At 39.4% G+C, this 22,077-nt stretch overlaps 1 protein-coding gene across 1 annotated transcript in view; it reads right to left on the bottom strand.

Moving 5' to 3' along the window:
* b3glcta (beta 3-glucosyltransferase a) overlaps positions 1–22,077 on the bottom strand; it is an 87,511-nt gene that overhangs the window by 40,022 nt on the left and 25,412 nt on the right. Inside the window, exon 3 of the mRNA XM_085370487.1 lies at positions 8,054–8,093. Within this exon, the coding sequence (XP_085226613.1) occupies positions 8,054–8,093 (40 nt within the window). The remainder of the gene's footprint in view (positions 1–8,053; positions 8,094–22,077) is intronic.

Genomic DNA, 22,077 nt, shown 5'->3' with positions numbered 1-22,077 from the left:
CCTACGTCAAAGCAAAGGAGAATGAGGGGTAAAAAAAGAAACTAATTAAAACAGAATTCACTGCTCTCGAGTCCACACTAATGGGTTTCGATTAATCATCAAACAATGGAGAGAAAAGGGGAAGAGGAAAAATCCTGTTATAGTACCCCTCTTCCTTTGTCTCTTTTTTTCTCTGTCCTTCTCCTTTCAGGTAAAAATCACCTTTGTATACACTCTCGATACAATCGATACATCTACCTTTACGTAATTATAGGACCGAGATTTAAAACAATGCCTTCGGCACTAGCACTTTTCACTGTGGAGGCAAGATTATACAGGGATGCCTCTAGGCTTAGATCTATATAGATTTAACTTGAGAAAAAGTTACGTGTTTTGTAAACGCACTGTGTGGTTTGTGTTTGGAGGTTTGCGGCTAGGTTGAGGTTGCTGGTGTGATCGCTCACATGTACGATTTCTAATTGATTGCTATATTGTTGCTGGGTAATTGTGCCAAGAGAGTCGAAGTGCTGGAGATGGTTGTTAGTTGTTGTGCTATCTGACAAATGGGAGGTATTTTTAGGCCCTATTACAGCGGGAATGTCTGACTGTTTCAAGGACAAAAAGAAAAAAAAAAAAAAAGCTCGGCATGATTTTCTTACTCTTCACAGCGTCCTGCAAAGTTAAAAAAGCATCCAAGTAGCCCAGTTTTCCTCTTTCCTTTCCTTCACATGTAATGCAGTTTTGCACTATTTAAATTAAGTACCAAGCCTGCTTTTTCTTTAACAGTTTCTAGTGTATTTAGATAGGATGTCAGATGTTTTCTTGGGTGTTTTTGGTCATGGTCATAGCTTTCAGAGTAACTACGCAAGTTTGACAAGTTGCATTTAATGGTTGTTTGGATGTGCTGCTTTCACAGCTGTCACAGAAAAAGTGCTATTAATCTTAGCAGTAGTAGCTGTATTAATAGCAGAATTGCCAGAGGTGAAAGTATGCAATCAATTCATCTATTTAATAACAGGCCCAAGATGTGACGTTGCACCCTGGTGCAAAACACACAACACAGTGCTTTTTTCTGCAGTTAAATTAAATTATCAAAGGATCCCTCTTGGCTGAAAATAATATGCCTTGAATGAAAGAGATTGAAGGTTCCTGAGGAGATGAAGCCAATGCCCTAGTCCCCTCGGTGCAGATGATTTTATTTTGCCAGGTCGATGGAACTAGAAAGCAGTATTCGTTTATCTCCCCTCGTTCAGCATTCCACAGAGGCAACTCCATAGGAAAAAAAAAAAAGGACTGTATCAGCCTTGAAATATATTGGATGAAATGAAACACTGGAGAATTCTGCCTCCTCCTCTCTCTCTGATCTGATGCTTTTCTCAATTCATGAAACCACTCTTTAAAGGCCATCACCATCTGATCTGTGGAAAACTCCACAGGGAGGCTTCGAGTCTCGTGTGTACTCACAGCTTCAGCATCTCTGCGCATGATCAGGCTGATTAAAGAATCAAGGCTGAAGTGTTTGTATTTCTAGGTATGCACACGGAAAGGAGGGCATACAGCGAGAGAGAGATACACGGCTGTATATAGATTGTGTTCTTCTAGTGGCCTGGCCGTGCTGTGTTGTCGCCTCACTGACACAAATCAATAGTGACACTTCCTTAGAGCAGGATTGCAGATGTTGCCAAGTGGCAGCGGAGCTGAGAGCCCACTGACCTCTAGGCTCTCCTGCAGCTCTGTCATTTCCATCAGTGTCACAGAGCAGGTGTGTGTAGTCAGTGGAACTGTCACAGAAACATTTCATCTCAGCCCCGAGTATTTCCATCTCCGCAGTCAAATAAACACACGTTCGAGGCAAGGGGCAGCAAACATATAGAAATATGCTTGTATGTTTGGGAGAAGATGGAAATCAGATCCATAGTGCAATTTCAATGACAAAAGTCGGCTAAGATCTAGAGGGATGGGCTTCTGTGGAGGGGGCCATTAGGCTGTTGTGGGAACAATACCACTGCCATGACAGATTCAGAGCCCTTCATTGCCAGCACATAGTGAGAGATGACAGAGGATGTCAATAGCTCATTTCCATACTCAGCAGGCCAAACCCCCCATCCAGCAGCTGATTGTGCTGCTGTAAAACCTGCTACACTCCAGTGACTCACATCATTGGACTCCCCGAGACAAGATGGCCCAGAATCATCTATCTCCCAAAAAATCCCCTCCATCTTTCCCTTCCTCGTGTCCAAAACGCAAGAGACAAAATTCAATCGAGCAAACTGTGTTGCAGTTTTCTGTCCACACTAACCATGACCACCAATACCAACCAGGTCCAGGATTTATTATTCAAAATGAATACACCCTCTTTTTTTTTTTTTTTTTTTTTTTTCGGTTGAGTTTTAGGAATAAAAATTATTTACCTTCTTGAAAGATGATAATCTAGTGTGGCAAAGGCCCCTGCTGTAAGTAAAAATGATTTTCTATCACCCATCTTCCTCTATTAATACATACTTTTAATTAGCCTGCACAAGATCAATAGAGAGCATGGTGTATTTAACTTTTAGCTTACTGCTGAAAAGGTCAGCATCATAAATATCTCTCAATAAAACACAGGGAGGAAAATGCCAAAGTGGGGAACAACAGAAAGGGAGCGGAATGAGGAAGAAAGCCAGCAGACAACGATAGGGAGTCACTTGCATTGAAAAACAACAACAACAACAAAAGACTGGAAAGGAAAGACTGTGCATGAAGTAGAAGCAAGATGGGAAAGCCAAGAAAGGAAACAAGCAATCTTTTATAAACATTCTCTTCAAGTAGTAACACAGAAACACACAGAAATTACAACATGTAAAAGGACAGGCTGAAAAAAAGCTGCATCCAACCTGTGATAATCACACTCATTAGAGGTTCTCTGGAGTTCCTGACTCCATGGATAACTCTGCTAAAGACTAATGAGTGCTGAATGCAAACCTTAAACCTCACTTAGAATCAATAATTCAGGAAGCTCAGGCAATTAACGCTTAACAGATTCCAGGTTTTGCTTATGAATCCCATTCGTTACCTATTAAAGTACCGAATGAGTCGAGGATGGATTTGATATCACTTTAAAAAAAAATTTTTCTAATTTCTGTAAAGCTGAATTTTTGGGAATATGTTTGCTTTCATATCTTATTTGGCAATATATGCCACGACTGATTGCATTTCTCAGGATGGTTGCCTGCTTTTTAAATTACTTTTTAAATTAAATGAAATAAAGCCATCAGCTATGTTCAGGTGTTTGAGCGGGTTTTCCACTAATCACATGGCTAGAGATTTAATCCCTGGCTTCTCCACAAGTGTCCTTGGGCAAAATACTAAACAGGATGCTCCCAGTGGCTGGTGAGCACCTTGCATGACAACTGCACCTCCATTGTAAATATGTGGAAAAAGTGAACGAGACACAAAGCAGCAACGCAAAGGAGTTTGAGAACTTCTAAGAAGACCTATAAGTGCAAGCCATTTACCACTTGAATAAAGGAAAGACACAGACACAATAGAGCATTGTCACAAGCAAGCAGCAAAGCACTGTTTGTAGGGAGGGGGAAAAAAAAAAAGGAAAATAAGAAATACTAGTTAGAAAAAGGAGTTCAGTCAACATCTTGTGAACATTGATATGCATTCTATCTTCTCGCGTGTCCTCTTGGCCTGGAGAGGCTGAGCCACTGAATAAATATAATATAGCCGCATACGGGACAGTAACACAGCTTTCCTAGGATTAACGACTGCTATAGTGATAATTGGATTTAAATTCTGGCATTTAGGTTTTGTTCTGAAAAAGGAGATGTAGAATAGAGTTAGTATATAACCTCAACTATATAACAGTATACATTTAGATCCAGATTTAAAACACAGCTTTGGGCAATACACCTTGGATCTGCCCAATGCTGGTACATTCCCTGAAAAACAATTTAAGGTTATTTATTTATTATATCAACTTTCTAGTACATCGATTTAACATTTTAATAAAAATTTTGAAAATGAAAGAAATATACTAGAAAAAAAGACCACACACAGATACTGGTGATGACCCAAATAAACAGCAAAGGTACCATTAGACTATATTAATGTAATTAATGATGTCTGTATTAAGGTTTCCATTCTATTCTTATAATATGCTGCTAATTAATGTGTCCCTAATAGAAGGGGAAAAAAGACAAAAGTTCAAATGAAAAGTTTTATGACTTCTTATGAAGTCAGTAATTAACCTCACACATCTCCACTGATGCTTTTAAAATTAGCCTAATAGTAAAGTAAGTAATGGATTACTATGGTTTAAGTGGTGACCTGGATAGATTTTAGTCAAAAACTGCCTCATTTAGCCATGTATGTAAGTTATAAACACTGCGTTGGATCTACCTAATAAAAATAATTGGAATTGGCAGAAAAGTTATTCTTGTTTAGATGTTTTACCTCCTTATACAGTATTTCTAAATGGCACAAACAATGCACGTGAACTTCTTTTGAAGTTGTTTTAATAGGAGATAGTTTTCTGTTTTTCTTACATGTATTGCTATTCATAACTCGGACTTCTCTGCTGTGCCAGTATGCATATAAAACACACGTTTTATCCATTTGATCTTTTCCTCTTTGGACTAGCAGTGTGATAGTGAAATGAAATGACTGAACTGATTAAGCTAGACAGATAAAGGCCTTACAAGCTTTGGATTGTTTAATTGTTTTTGTCATGCTGAACAATAAATTTTTTTTTTTTTTTTACTTCAATACAAACTGATCAAGAGAGAAAAAATAAGATGAGAGACACAAACCTATTGTAATGTAATACAATAGTCTCATTTCGAAATTTGCTCACTTTTATCAACAAGTTGAAGACACGTCCTCCTGCCGGGATAGATTTATGATGGTACTTTGGAGCTTCAATGAAAGACCAAACAAAACCTTGGAAATTAATGTGCAGAACACATTTAACCGAGTAAAATGAAAAAAAAAAAATCTGATTCCATTCGGTGATAGCGCAGTGGGAGAGACTTGCAGCCCTGGAAACTGATGGGGAACATGCACATCTAAGCATCTATCTGTATTTGAACAGTTCTATACCCAGTGCATTTAGGTAGGTCACACTCTCAACAATTTAGTTATCTGTTGTTAAGATGTAGCATGCTGCATTTTTAAAGCACTACTTATTGCACAATATGGCCGGTGGGCTCACACTGTTTTTTTAGTTTTTGTTCCATCTATGAATATCTGTAGCATGTACATACTGCACATAATGCATTTACTTTATTTAAAGTCTGCACCCTGTACTCCCTCTGAAGAAAGATTGCTAAATGAATGACTTCTAATACCCATCAAATGTTACTGGGGCTTTTAAAATAAACAATCCAGTCAGACCTCCTGAAGTTTGCTGTATTGTTAAAACAAAAGGGAGTCTGGCTCTCCGTGATTCATCTTTTACATTCCTGCCCACAAACAACATTCTCTGCAGGCGAGCGTAGCTTTTCTGGTGTGACAAAGGGAATTACTATGGCAGTGCCAGATAGTGTAGCTCCATTTTTCAGATCGCTGTCTGTTTGTATTTCCTTTCTGTGCCGAGGTGCCAAATGAGAGCATTACGAAGTTGCTTTTGTGTGCTTTTGCGTCTGTGGTGATCCAGTTGAATGAACAGGCAGAGGTCCAGAAAGCGGGCTCCAAACTCCTCTGCAGTCTCCCGAAAATCACTCTCAGATGGTGATTGTGCGAGTCCCCTGAAGCGTGAAAAGCATGCATGAGATCTTTTTATTTGCTCTACTTATGAAATTCCTGGTTGCTGTCAAGTCGTTGAAGAAAGATGGGACTTTATTTATGAAGTCTGCGAAACTCTCAAGATTAAATTTTCAAGGTACGCATAAGCAAAACCCATTTTACTATTTTGATTTTGCAGTACTTGCCATTTAAATTTCACACTGTCCAATATTACTCAGTTCAGGTTTTATTATTCATGATTTTATCAAGCAATAATGTCAATTCAATTCTTTCATCATACAGCGCTCTTTAAAATTGAACTATATTAAGCAATAGTTCATCCCTTTGGATGTCATCTGGAATTACGGGTTAGTTCTACTGAGTTAGTCTGATCTGAATTATCAAATACAGTAACATCAAACTACTGTAAATCAAATTGAATACAAGAACTCCACTATCAAAGACAGCAATACCTGTATTTATAATCAAGTACATACAAATATGAATACTTCTAGGAATGTATGGATGTTTATCATACTCCATTTGCCTATAAAATGAAATGTAGGTCAATTAATTGTTTACAATCTCTATTTTTATTAGTAAAGGAAAAAATTGTGCTTAGACTAAATATGATAACTATTTAGTCTTGTTCCATTACATGGTGCTGTACTATTGCTATCTGGTAGTTAAAAAAGCCAGTGTTCTCATTGCTATGATATCATACCATGCAAAAAAAATGGTAGAGACACAAATAACTTTTACTGTGGTAAAGCACACAGTAAACCAATGCAACAACCTTTTTATTATCTTGTTATTATAATTATAGTGTACATTATTGCAGAGAATGTTCATCAGAGCATGACCTTCAGTGTCTGGGGCTGTTTGGAGTCAAATGTGAAGCCGCCAGCATGAGATGCTGGATTGCTGTATTGGGTTAGGGAAGGGTTGTTTCCCTAAAGAAGTTTTACTATACTGTTCAAAAGTAATGGTATATGGCAGCGTGACCTGGAGAGAAAGCTTGCTGTGGCTTCAGCAGCAATGCAGGTATTGTACAGGTTAGCAGAAAGGATAAGCTTTTAATCTTTTAGTTGATCTACACTCACCAATTAACATGTAGCAACTATATTGACATAATAGCATCATGCAACAGTTGCTACAGATTTCCTGGCTTCACATCCATGATGTGAGCCTTCCATTTCACCATATCCCAAAGTTGCTCTGTTATACTGGGATCTGGTGACTGTGGAGGCCATTTGAGTACACTGTAATGTTCAAGAAACTAGTTTGAGATGATCTGAGTTTTGTGACACGGTACCATAACCTTCTGGAAACAGCCATCAGAAGATGGACACACTGTGCTCATACAGAACTGAGCATGGTCAGTAAAAATAGGCTCAAGTGTTTAATCGATGTCTGGTTTATGCTTGGTTTGATATTCAGCAAGTTTTTCACCATGTCTGCATGGCAAATATAGACAAATAGGTCACCTTGAGATTGACTGATTAGATATTTGTTCTATTGAGCAGTTGAAAAGATATACCTAACAAAGTGCCCAGTGAGTGTATGTTCCAGTCCTAACCTGCTCTCACGAGCTCTAGGTAGTTTTTGAAAGAGTGAGATCAAGCAGACAAAATTTGTGATAGCTGTGCTAAGGCTTAGAGATAGGGTGAGGAGCTTGTAGATGCAGATGGAGCTCAGAGTAAATCTGTTGCATGACCCAGACTTCACTGGATTTTATACATCTCATCTCACCCCAATGTTCCTAGGAAGTAGGATGTCTGAAACCCCCTGTATAGCCTCTACACCCAGGACCCAGCCAGAGATAAGTGGTAGAAAACAAATGGAACAATGGGGTGTAATGAATGGATGAAAAAAAAAAACCCATCAGGCTAAAAGTAATTAAGTTATAATTCTCAGTTGTGGCTATAAGATTGAAACTATATTTGTTGACATATTGTCAACTAGTAAAATGACCTTTTGGGTCCAAAATAAGTTCCAGTCAGATCTAGAACTAAATCATTTGTATTTTTTAATTAAACATTTGAAATTACTGTAAGTGGTACACATAGTATATGTTGACTAATTTTCTTTGTGTCCTTAGCTGTATCTACAGCAGATAAGGACATACTGTTTAAGCATATGCTCCCTTGTCTGAGCACTGCAAGTACAGGATAATGTGATTCAGGTTTTCAGTTTCCCTCCTAAACACGAATTTGTTATTTTCCAGTTTCCTTCTGCTTTTAAGTGTTTTATTAGCAAACCACACACACACACACAGAATATTAAAAATTATACACGCTCCACAAACACACTAGTTTTTTTCCACTTTCTATTTTTTACTACTAATTAGGAATACAAGACTTACCCAGCTGATTGTTGTGAATGACGTGCAAATCATCCTGGCTCTGAAAAGACAGAGAGACTTTTTAATAATTCAAATTGCAGTCTTCAAATAATGACCCACATACATTCTCTTCTTTGTTTTAACATATCATGTAAAAAGTGTCAAAATATGAATTGTGTGAAAATCTTTTTTCTTTTGCAAAATACTCCATTTCCTCTCGCTAATCACTAATTAAGACTTAGTGATACTAAATATGGAATCCCCTACAGGATATTTGGAAATATAATGGGCGACACCCCACGTCATTAGTCCATCCTAATTGTGTGGGTTTTGTGCCTGCAGCATTAAGCTCTGTGCATGAGGCTCAATTAAGGCATTCTGCACTGTTCCACCTCCAGAGCTGTCAGCACTGGCTGCAGACCATGGAAGGATGAGTAAATCAATCACAAGCCAGGGAAACTTTGAAGAGCTGTCTTTCACCTCTATCTTTCAGAGTAAAATTTTTCAGTCTTGGGGAAGATTGCATGAATGTCTGAGTTGTGCCTGTTTCCAGAACTCTAGACCGAGAGCTGCAGAGTATTAATAGATAATGACAAACCAAACCCTTTTTTGATTTATGACTTCCTCTAGACTAACAATCATTTCACTGGCAAGCTGATGCAGCCTTCAGATAGCTTAACTAAGTCATAAATTCACTGTCGGTGGGTGTGGTACAGCGGTTACAGGGATTCACAGTAGTTTGGTGGCATTTGCAAGAAGCAGGCTACATATAAATGTGCTATCTCAGCACATTTACAAACTAACAATTTCTAGATTAGAGAACAGCCCATTAATTTACCCACTTTCCTCCTGAACACCTTCCTATAACTGTTGTGAGTACACATTTATTTTTGTGGTGTGCACGTTTCCTGCACGTCCCCTCTGTTAATTGACCAAATCTCAAAATTGAGCATTTGACATGAGATGTAATAAACTGGAAAAACAAAAACAAAAACAAAAAAAAAAACTGGCATCCATAACGCCATTAACACAGCAGTGATTTGTGCATGTGTGATGCTCTCTGTCTTTTCCTATTTTTTCAGGTGATCAGAGTTAGAGGCAATATATGCACAGGCAGACAAGATCATATCAGGGTGATTTGATTCAGTGGGTACATCAGCTTAATTGGACTCAGTAGCATTAGTCATGCCCACAAGGCTTCTGTCTCATCTTATCAGACATTACTCGTTTGAAATCATTTCGTTAGCTGAAGAGAGAAGGCACCTAAGGAAAAAAAAGCATCTCATAAGCCAGGAGAATCTGACTTGTTATCAGATAATTAGTCTTATAAAATCTCTTCAACTTGAAAATATAGCAGGTTATTATGGAAGAGAAACTACTCAAAAAGTGGAGGTATGAATTAAAGGGGTGTAGAAATTGCTATATATATGGTGGTTGTGACAGAGGCGTGCCACATGCTTTTCACTCTGTCTCTCCCAGCACAACTTCACTCTGGGGCACAGAAGAAACAGTAAATCACTGCACTGTGACTACAAGGAAAAAATAAATCAAGACACCCATTATGACGAATTACCTGCTCTGTCAAACATTGCCAATTATATTGATTGTATGTGTACAAATGTTTGTGTGTATATAATGTGCACATGAAAATGATTTTTACACAAGCCTTAACAAGGCCTAATGCTTTGTGACACACTTTAATGAGAAATGTCAAAATAGACCCTGTACCCCTACACCAATCTAAATCATTTTGTAATGTTGTGTCTTTTTTCCATTTTAAATCAGTTATTTTGTTATGAACTCTTGTAATACAATCTGTGTTGAGTCAGAAAAAAAGGAGCCTCCTCATTTATTTTATGTAGACCACTGTTTTGGCACAGCGGGGCTCCTGACGCAGCTGCCTCTGGCCACAAATATTGCAAAAAAAAGAAAATCCACTGGGTCATCTGACAGCAAAAGCTGAACATTTCCAACACATCATCATCCAGCGAGGGACTGTTTTGACTGTTCAATCACATGCAAGAGCACGTTCTTGGCATATTCCTTTTCTCAGTTACCGATCTCTTGTAGTGACGGGGTAGAAATTGTTGCTGGTACAGCTTCCTAGAATCATGTGCTATTGCACTGTGAAACAGCTGCACAGCATTTTACCCTCTGTTTAGCCTTCAAACTCAGCTCCATTACTCAACCCGGAATTTTCGGCTCACATTTCATCTTCTCACCTGCACACGCTGTAAACTCTTTGTGCTTATTTATACAATGTTATTTTCAGCTCTAACACCTGCTTAAGCTACCTGATGTACTTTCTTGATGCATTTTCTTTTATTCGCTTACTTCAGCAAGACATTGCTTTAAACACGATTATTTTTACATAGAGTATCTATTAACCTCCAGTGAATGGTGGATTTTCAAAAAAGTAAAAAACACAACAAAGTTATGTCAAATAATCTTCATTTAGCATAGAAAACCCCAAAACACTAAGCAGAATGAGAAAACAACGTGCCAGACGTTAAAATCTGAATCTTTTTCTGTTTGTTTTTTTTCTTATACTACTTATAGGCGCATTGCCATCGCATTGCGTTTTATCTCTTATCAATTGACACATTTAAAAAATAAATAAATAGTTGACAGAATGAAAATGAAACCTCAGTGAAGCTTCAGCTCCACTGAGAAAAACAAAAACAAAACAAAAAACCTACCAATAAATACAGGCATCAAAACATCAAATCTATGTAGGACAGAGAAGAGGAATATAAAGTATATTAAAAAAAACAAACTCTTAACTGAAACTATGAAAAGCATAAAATGTCAGATTTCTATCATGTTTTGAATATGAGGTCTGACTTTTTGTTTTTAATTACTTCATTTTGTTTAGCTCTCTTCTACTGCAAAGGTTTAATGCCACCTCACTGCTGAAATAGAAGTTGGAAAGCAGTCAGTACAATGTGGCGTGAGTTTCATTTTCTTTTGAAGGTTGTTTTTTTTTTTTCAAGCTTGTGCAGATTGATCAAATTCTGGGTTGTTGATGTTTAACTGGACTTTTTCTTTCAAAGACGTCATATTATGCTTTTCTTGAGTGTATTTTACATATTGTTTCTGCATGTATAGAATGGTACAAGGTTAGAAGTCTATAACAAAGAGGATTATTTTCTCCCACAGAAAATGAATTTAATTTTAATCCATTACTGATGGCATCATAACATATGAGATATATTGCAATATATTACAATATTTAAATGTGTGGCTATAAATTAGAAGTCATAGTCATGAGATTAAAATGATATGATGGTTTTATAAAGTGTTACGGGTGCATAAATATTAAAAATGGCCCATTTTGGTAGGTGGTTGCCAGGCAACATGATTGTGTCATTATATTTAATGCATAATTCAGGTTTTTTCAATACAAATGAATTGTTACTGTTGTGAAATTAAAATGATGTAATGCTTTAATAAAATGTAAAACATTATTCATTTTAGCCTGTTGGTAGGTGGTTTGACATCATAATATCTGATATAGATAAGAACCTTCAGGGACCTAACATGTACCTGTGTGCCAAGTGTGGTTGCTGAAGTCTGGATTGTGTAACAAGAGTTGTGCGGACCAAACATACAGACAAAGATTTTGTGTATTACAGTGAGATGCCTGCTTACTAGTTAGAACAGAGGATGAGCAGAGCAAGCGCAATTTTCTTCAAAACAAATTCCTGATTTATGCGGAGCAAAGAATCAGTGATTAAAATTACGTTTCAACACTGTTACCCGCGTTTTTACTGTCTTCTCTCAAAGGCTGCTGCCTGAACCAGGCATAGTTCAGTGTTGGATTTTTGCAGCAGTTCCCTGGTCTGCAAAAATCAGAAAAGAAGGCATTACATAATGGATAGCTGGCTGACCAATCAAAGCAGACTAGGTTTAATACGGAGGCTTTAGAGAGAAAGAACATAAAACAAAGCGTTTCCGACAAACGGTGAAGTGAAGTGCTGCATGCACGGTAAGAATAAAAAAAGTTTTTTCAAATAGGAAGTGATGTCAACCAATTCCAGAAAACCTCCAGAATAAATTTATGAACCTACAAAAGAGCATATTGTGGCCTCTTTACAAGCTTGATCTATTACCTGCATGTAAACAACATGGAAATAAAATCTGCTTCAACAACAAATTTATATGGTGAAGAAATGAGTCATTGGATTTTACCTAAAATTCCTTTTAAAGCCATCTCTTTGGTTTCACTTCATAAAATCCCTGGGTGACACAAGGGCTACAAATCTTTCTTTGGGAAATGATCTCATATTCCACGCCAGAGTGAACTCACATCAGGTCTCATATCATTTTTACTATTACTGAGAGATTAATTAGTCTCAGCTCACAGAATCCGGCTCTTCTTAGCCTTCTATACTTTTGCACGCAGGTAAGGCTCTTCCTAATCCCATCTGACAGCAGGCTGTCTGCCATTTGCAGCAGGAATCAGACACCCATTGGTGTTAAAAAGAAATTGCTGAGAGTCTATACTGTCCATCTGAAGGGGTTAGTTTCACCATCCCTTGAGCGCTTTTGATCTAAGACACCACAACACTGATGCAGACAGACAGAAAGATTGTGCCTCGTGTAGTGTAACCTTAGAACAAAGGCAGCACCGCAGTAAAGGTACTCAGAGGTGTACATGTGTAAACTGAAGAATGATCCTCAGCCTACCTAATGCGATTGTTACGTAATCAAGGACATCGCAATGACAACCTTTTGATCCCTGTCTTTTATTTGGATGCTCTTCACATACACACAAAGACGAGTTCCCAGCCCTGTTACGGCTCTCAGTCCCCGAGGACACAGACGCTTCACTGACATGAGTGACCCGTCAGGTCAGATTAGATTTCTGTTTACTGATGGCAAGCATGTTTCAAGGTTGCAGGATTTTCTGGATTTCGACATGTGGAAAATGTGTGATGTTCAGAGAAGCTGATGTCTAGAAGGACTCTGAGCACCTTAAGAATGTGAAAGGTTGGAGATTATATTGGTCTATATTTGTGTTAAAGCTGGGTTCTTGTGTTTTTGTGTAATTTTACACAAAATTATAAAAAAACGTTCAGAGTATTACAACTAAAGTAGTATAAAAGGAAATATTGTGTTTAGGCTTTGGCCAATCTGACAACTTTTATACTAGATACAGTGATGCAAAGCAGAACACATTCACCAAAAATCTGCATGCAAAGTCTTAGTATGCATATGCCTGTGCTTTGTGTAGCTGGAATGGTTTAGAACAGCGAGTAGGAACTAGTTCCAGGAGGAGGGCTGTCTATTTTAAAATTGCAGCTTTAACTATAAATTAAGATGATTCCAAATTGTCACCTTCATTTTATGGATGCTTTTAGAGCTATGGAGCGGTTTAAGAATCAAAACGTCTTTCATATCCCTCCCCAATTTTAGGGTGTCCAGAGAACTGACAGATTAAAATTTTATTCTCTGCCAATTTTTCACACAAGCAAAACTGCTAATGTGTAATGACTTAATGAGTTAAAACGTCTCCTGTCTCAACATTAGGAAGCTATTCTTTTCAGGTTTTCTTCCTAGCCCCTTTCAGCATTTTGTTGACAGCAGTTGAAAAGTATCATATCAGGCCATAGACATTGCTGTTACTGATGCCAAAAATTAGTAAGCACATGCATGTTATGATGTTCCATAGAAGCATTTCAAATAAGAAGGAAAGACAAATGTCTTGGTCAACACCTCCCATGAAAGCGATACTGATCAACCATTCACTTAATATTTATTACTATTAAAATAAAAGTCAAATTTCAACAGACAGCAAGGTGACATTCTTAAGTGTCTGGCACTAATAAATAAGAATGACAAAACCTAGAATACATGAAGTTATATGCACTAATATAAAAACATAAAAGATGCATATTTTCACATTTCAGATGTTGCTTGACATTTATTTATTCTGGGTTTTCTTTCATATGATGGCTCATGTGGTTAATCAACAAATAGTTTGAGCTCAAGAAAGACAAAACACAACAATGAATTCATGCAACAAATATTGCCTACATAGCCAAAGCCAAATAAAGCTTTCTCCTCTGAGCCACGGAGCTCTGTCGTCGTCCAAAAAATATTAAACATGTCAGTGAGTCACCAGTGATCCACTTGCACTGGCTGACATGTTCTTTGCTTATGATAAACACGCTGTGGTTTATCTTGAGTTAGTCCCACATGCACCATCCTTCTGCAATACATTATAAATATGCACCACATGAAAATGAAAGTAGACCTTAACACAGGTGCTTCTTATTCCTGTTTGAGCTACATTTGCAAAAAGCTAAAGTGCCCAGCTCTTCAATGAAATTATTCAACTTTTATGAAAAATGATACTATAATTACTTGTGACGTGTTTGTACTTAGTGGGAACCACTGGGTTTGGATCACAGAAGAAGTAGCAGAAGTAGTCAAAGTACAAAGAGACTGAAATGAAAGCGCCTACACAGCAATTCGTTATTTATTGCAAACATTAAGTAATATGAATGTTATAAACTAAATTATAGTCGGAGGACATATCTCACAAACAGGCCTTCTGCTTTCACAAGACTTTTTGCTGTTTTTTTTACTTTCTCCCACAATGCCACCATTGTCAGGTTGATGAGTGCTTCCATTCATGCACCATTTGTATTGGTCTGTTGCAATACAGTGGAAGAAATAATTATTTGATCGCCTGCTGAATTAGCAAATTTGCTCACTCACAAACAAATGAGCAGTCTCTATTTTTATGGTTATTTCATTTTAATGGAGAGAGAGAAAACATCAACACATTGCAAAAAAGACATAAATTGAGTGAAATAAGAATTTTAATCCCCGAGCAAAACACGACTTCATATTTGCCAACCCTTGTTGGAAAGCACAGCAGCCAGATATTCCTGGTAGTTTGTCACCAGTTTTGCATACATATTGGGAGGCATTTTGGCGCTCATCTTTATAGAAATTCTCTAAATCCTTTAGTTTTCTTGGCTGCCAAATGGCAACCTGAACATTCGGCTCCATCAACAGATTTTTCTATAGGATTGAGGTCTGGAGATTGTCTGACCACTCCATGACTTTGGGTGCTTCTTCTTTAGCTACGCCTGGTATGTTTTGGGTCACTTTCATGTTGGCAGACCCATCCATAACCCATCTTTTAATGTTCTGGCTGAAGGAAAGAGGTTCTTGTTAAAGAGTCTACAGCACATGGCTTTGTCAATTGGCTTCTAAGTGATGAAGTCATCCTCCATGCCTGACTGTGGATTTGGTGTTCTTTGGGTCACACTCAGTATTTCTCTTGCTCCAATCATGGCAGGTTGAGTTGATGCCAAATAGCATTATTTTGGTTTCATCTGACCACAGTAATTTCTCAAAAGCCCGCTTGGACTCAGTAATTCACTGGCAAATTTAAGACAGACTTGTACATGTGCCTACTTGAGCCGGCGACCTTGCGAGTGCTGCAAGATTTAAATCTATTATGGTGTAGTGTGTCACCAATAGTGTTCTTGGTGACTGTGTTCCAACTGCCTCCGAATCATTAACAAGCTCCTCCCATGTAGTTTCTGGGTGATCCACCAGCTTCTTATGGTCATCTACATTCCATGAAGCAAGATCTAGCATGGAGCTCCACCTCTTTGTATTTCTTCCTTTTCCAAATAATCATACCAAGAGTTGTCACTTCCCCATCCATGGCTGCTCAGCCATGGAAACCCATTCCACGAAGCTCTCTGTACAGTGTTCTTAGGCGTGAATGTGAAGGCCCGCATGTAGTTTGGAGGTCTGTAGTGTCTGACTCTGGCTAAAGTTGCCGACCTCTGTACTCATGCGCCTTAGCTTTAGCTGAACTTGCTCTGTGATTTTACGTGGCCTAATACTTTGCGGCTGACGTGCTGTTGTTCCCATTCGCTTCCACTTTGTTATAATACCACTAAAGGTTGACTGTGAAATATTTAGTAGTGATGGAATTTCACAACTGGATGTGTTGCACTTGCCCAGTACCACACTGGAATTCACTCAGCTCCTGAGAGGAACCCATTTTTCACAAATGTTTGCAGTCTGCATGCCTATGTGCTTGATTTTATACACTTGTGGCCATGGAAGTGATTGGAACACCTCATTTCAATGATTTGGATGGGTGAGTGAATATGATTGATTGATTGATTATAATCTGTATGCCATAAGGGAGCCAGAACTTCAATGACATTCAAACCATGACTCAAGTCAATTCATCTTTTATATAATGTATTTTCAAATGGATAGATGGATAGATAAATGAACTGATGGATGATATTTTTTCTGGATTTTTGATTAATATTCTGACTCTCTGAAACTACCATAAAAATTAGAGACTGTTTATTTCTTTGGAAGTGAGCAAACTTAGAAATTTAGCAGGGGATCAAACAATGATTGTCTCAACTGTACATATGGTTTAGTAACTATAACACTGTATAGACCAAAGACTATCAATCTAAGCAATGTTTGAGCCATTTTGAGTAAAAATATTTATATCGAACCAAAAACATATCTAAGCCTTACAATGAATCTTCTGACACATTTTCATTACATTAATAGCATATTTTTTGTTGCATTTGCTAAATTACAGAGCTAAAAAGTATATATGTTTTTTTTTTAACTTTCAGTATTATTTTAATATCAAAAAAAGAGGAATAAAACTGGAGCAAAAAAAAAAAAAAAGATGTTGTTATTTCGATTCTTCTAATGTGACAACATTTGCAATAATATAATGACAGAAAGATCTTCTCTCTGCTTCTGCATCAAATAGAAGTAGAAGAAGTCAAATCACCGGGACTACCATGAGAGATTCACTTGATGTAGATTTGTTCTGAAAGCCCTGGTACTTAAGAAGGCACAGGCAAAGTGTATAGGGAGATTTAAAGCAGGCTGTTGTTAGCTAATACTGAGGGTATATCACTGCATGCACCCTTAATCATTTTTACAATTCAGCTAACCAAAATAAATGTAAGTAAGTAATTATATGCATCAAATCAAGTAACTCTAAAATGTAATTAACTGGCATAAAGTTATAGCTGTATCCCTAGCAACAAGCATCATGGATTCGATTAAGAACAAGAGGCTCAGCTTTATTAACAATCCAAAGTAAAAGTAAGAATGAAAGAATGATGCCACTGAATATAAATTTCACATTTGCAAGGTAATTGTAACACTTATGTGCGTGTCTCAAATACTCCCAGATCAAAACAAGAGTATGTCACCCAAATTTGACACCAAAGAGCTCAAAGATTTGGACCAGTAGGTTCGGCTACGTACAGGAGAGGCGAACTGAATGAGACTCAGACAATCGCGAGTTTTGAAAAATAGCCGGAATTGTATTTTTCTTTTCAATTAGAAATAACAGGACATTATGACAAACACACAAAACACTTACAAATGAAATTATTCCCTTTCGGTACCGGTACTCTCTTAATAATACCTTTTGGCAAAATCACAGTGATCACTCGATGAAAACAAAAAAAAAGAAATCTTACCTGGGTGCACCCTTTCTAGAGGTACAGTTCACATCTAACAATGAACCACAATGTCAATCATCAGCATATAAATGTTAACACTTATTTGCATTTTCACAGACTTCGTTTACAAATAGCAACAGTTAATCAGCTGGAGGGTTATTTCCGACCGCTCACACTCACTTTTGTCCACATTCATGGAATGTACAGAGTCCGTAAAACGTGTCCTTAAAACAACCCGCCCGTGAGTCCAGGGGGATGTGTGTGAAAAAGGGGGACTACGAGTACAAAATGGCGTGGTGTGTCTCTGTTTTGTTGCATCTGGCCTACCACACTCTGATGTGCAGGACAGAACAAAGTCATTTGGTCCTTCAACGGGGTTGGCTCGCCATCAATTTCAGGATCCGTTGGAATGCACCAGGAAGATACAAACCAAAGAAACAAAAAAAAAAAACAAAACAAAACCAAACAAAAGGAAAAAAAAAACCTGACCTGTCAACGACAGTGTCATGGGACATATTGAGTTCCTCATAAAAATCACAATTCACACATTCACTTCAACTGCTGGGTTTCAGTAAATTGAACAAAGTTTCCTACAGAACATTCCTAAACAATTATCATTAAACACTGGAACATTTTACTTGCAAGGCATTCATGAAACACAGATAAATAATGAACAAGTAAAACACTTTGCTCACCGATCTCAGAATTAGAAAGACGGAGCAGCGCGAGATGGCGCACGACCGATGAAATGGCGTCGTCTCTAACTCCCGACCTTTCTCGACTAAGCAATGTAAAAAGAACCAGCTAATTACTCGTCTTAGCAATATACATACAGTAAAACAATCTTTCGTAAACGGCGAGTGCTAGCTCTCCGTCTATATTACTCTTTTTCATACCTCGTCTCAGTAAATCGCTGTGTCTCGTTTCCTCACTAGCTTGCTCATGGAAGGTTCGCGAGCGGAAGAGAGAAAAGAAAAATCTGTGTCCTCCTAGGCAGGGGCGGCAGGCGGAGCCTGTACCACGTTTCAGCAGCTCATTGGCCTAGAGTAGCACGTGTCTAAACCAGAACAGTTAACTCCTTAACTGCTGCACCTATGGTTTATTCATTACAAATGAAGTGTGCTGCTTAGATTAATGATTCTTTTATTCTGGTGTATTCTAGTTAAGCCATACTCAAATATGGGTTACACCCTCCCCACTTGATGGTATGCACGTCCCTGTGCATCCAAATGGTTAGACTGCATAGAGCTTGAAATGGCTTCGTTTAGGCTATTAAATACTGCATTAACAACATACAGTAAGGGGTTACCTAAGGTAGAATACTGCAACCTTTCTGGTGTCTGACGTGACCTTTGAGATCGACGAAGAACGTCATGTTCTTCCCGAGAGCTGTTCTGTGAACCAAATGAACTGGGCTGCTCAGTTATGACTCTTTCTTGGTCATTAGGACGCTCTAGCATCGTCTCATCCACTTCGGGCAGGACTTGCTCACTAGGTTGCTGGGTCCTTTCCACAGGATTTTCAACTTGAACGTTGATTTCCCGCAAACTAGGCTCAGGTAAGTCCACATGTTCGGGTAAGTTCTCAGTTGCAGTTTCAGGTAAGTTCACAACTTCCGTTTCCTCAATTTCCTCGGATTGTCTGTCACATTCGGTGGGGTTGTCACGTTCGGTGGGGTTGTCACGTTCGGTGGGGTTGTCACGTTCGGCTTCATCATAAGCTGGAAATTGTCTTTGCACACTTTCAGTGCGGGGCACAACGAGAGTTGGCTTGACAGAGCTGGTAATGGAGATTGGTATCCAGGTAGGTACTGGTAAATACTCGGAGTCGAGGTCGTCGTCGTCTTCCTGAACAACAGTTTGCCTTGTGTTCCGCCGAGCCTGGGGCTTTTTGGGACTGTTTTCAGTTGACTCTGTGACCGGTATGAAGCTACAAGGAAGGAGCAGGTCTCTGTGCAATGTTCGGACTGGTCTTTCTTTCGCTTCCGGTTTGACCGTATAGACTGGTAGTTCGCCTGCTCTTCTCAGAACTACGTACACATCATCTTCCCATCTGTCTGCCAACTTATGCTTTCCCCTCAGTTTAACATTACGCACGAGAACCCTGTCACCCACGTTGAGAGTTGAGTCAACCACTTGCTTGTCAAAGCGAGTTTTATTGCGCTCAGCATTCTTTTGTGCGTTTGAGGTTGCGATCTTAAAACTCTCCTCCAACCTATGTTTTAGATCACTGACGTACTGGGAGTGTGACTTCTTCTGAGCATTCACAGGCAACCCAAATACTAGATCAATGGGAAGCCTTGGTTGTCTCCCAAACATCAGCACATAAGGCGAATAGCCCGTCACATCATTCTTGGTACAATTATATGCATGTACTAGAGGTTTTACATACTCTTTCCAATGCAACTTCTCATTGTCATTCAAGGTACCAAGCATTTGGAGAAGTGTTCTGTTGAACCTCTCAACTGGATTGGCTCTGGGGTGGTATGGCGTTGTGTGTATCTTTTTCATGCCAATAATTTCGCAGAGTTGTTTTATTGTCTTCGATTCGAAATCGGGGCCTTGATCACTTAAAAGTCTCTCTGGGACACCATAATGAACAATGAAGTTCTCCCAGAGGGCCTTTGCAACAGTGCGCGCTCGTTGGTTGGATGTAGGGACAGCTACTGCGAACTTAGTGAAGTGATCAGTCATAACTAATACATCCTTAGTGTTAGACTGATCTGGCTCAATAGATAGATAATCTATACAGACCAGTTCAAGGGGCCTGCTTGTCTTGATGTTCATGAGGGGAGCTGCCCTCTCTGGCCTACACTTCCGGCGAACACACCGTTCACACGTGTTGATCATTTTTTCAACTGACGTCTGCATTTTTGGCCAGTAAAACCGAGTTCTGACCAGGTCAATAGTGCGGTCAGTTCCTAGGTGGCCCATGTTACTGTGGAGGTGTTGGAAGACTACTGACCTCAACTCCTCGGGTAACACGAGTTGAAAGGAGATGTCTGGACCGGTTTGCCTCTTTCGGTAAAGAACTCCATTCTGCAGTTCAAGACGACAGAGCTCACGCAGCAACAAGGGAAGCTCAGGTAGTTCTGCTCTAAGACTGGGAGGTGGGGTCTGACCAGTTTCTAACAGAGTGACTATAGCATCGAGAGCTGGGTCTAGCCTCTGTTTCTGTCTGAGCTCATCCTCTGCCATAGGCGGGGGAAGAGGAGAACCATTCAACAGCTCCCCTGCAAAGCTATCAGGGACAGCTGTAGCATGTAAGGCTAAGGACTCAACTAAAGCCAAACCTGGGCAAGTGAATGACCCTGAATCCAGGCCTGCAGAATTAACTGAATGCCTTTCGCAGATGGCCTGTACAACCTCCCTAGAAACCATTTCTTTGTCATCGCCACTGAGGTGAGTGAGGGCGAATTGCCGGATCCTTTCACTTTCCTTCTGTGAGACAGGATCATCACCTGGGCTACCATGGGGACGACGAGACAGTGCATCCGCGTCTACGTTTTGTTTGCCAGCCCTGTACTGGAGTTGGAATGAAAAAGTAGACAAGGCTGAGAGCCAACGGTAACTCGTTGCATCCAGCTTCGCTGATGTTAGGATGTACGTTAACGGATTACTGTCTGTCACTACTGTGAATTCTGTACCATATAGGTAGTCTGAGAACTTTTCGGTGACAGCCCACTTAAGGGCCAAGAACTCCAGCTTGTGGGCTGGATATCTCATCTCACTTCTTGAAAGTCCTCTGCTAGCAAAGGCTATGGCCCTCAACTGTCCATCCTGGAGTTGGTACAGAGCGGCACCAAGGCCAATGGTACTAGCATCCGTATGGAGGATATATGGGAGTCTGGGGTCGGCAAAGCCCAACACTGGGGCTGAGGTTAGCCTACCAATGACTTGTTCAAAAGCCTCTTGACACTTTTGAGTCCACCTGTCACCAAATAGCTCTTTCGGGCTATGGTACATGGAGCTTTGTTGCTTCGTGGGTCTTTTCTTTCCTTTTCTCAATGGTGGGTAACCAGCGGTTAACTCATTCAACGGCCTTACAATATTAGAAAAACCCTGGATGAATCGCCGGTAGTACCCAGCAAAGCCCAAAAATGACCTTAACTCTTTAAGGTTGGTGGGGACGGGCCAACTCGTGAGGGCTTTGATCTTCTCTGCATCAGTCTCGACTCCACGCTCTGACACCACGTGGCCGAGATACTTAACAGAGGTTTGGAAAAATTTACACTTCTCGGGTGCTAATTTTAACCCAAACTCTTTCAGCCGCAACAGGACCTTCTTCAGGCGTTGCTCGTGTTCTTCAAGAGATGATGAAAAGATGATGAGGTCATCAATAAAGACAAGGACCTCCTTAAGATTCATCGGACCCATACACCGCTCCATGAGCCTTTGAAAAGTGGAGGGTGCGTTGGTGATCCCTTGGGGCATCCTATTGAATTCCCAAAATCCTAAGGGACATACGAAGGCTGTTTTCTGCTTGTCTGACTCTGACATCTCAATCTGATAATATCCCGACTTGAGATCTAGGACCGAGAACCATTTCGACCCTGCT

Source organism: Diplotaxodon limnothrissa, linkage group LG14, assembly GCF_057381915.1.
Source record: "Diplotaxodon limnothrissa isolate DT_005_m linkage group LG14, D_limnothrissa_male_GT1.1, whole genome shotgun sequence".
Lineage (NCBI taxonomy): Eukaryota > Metazoa > Chordata > Actinopteri > Cichliformes > Cichlidae > Diplotaxodon > Diplotaxodon limnothrissa.
This window is presented reverse-complemented; position numbering and strand designations above follow the sequence as displayed.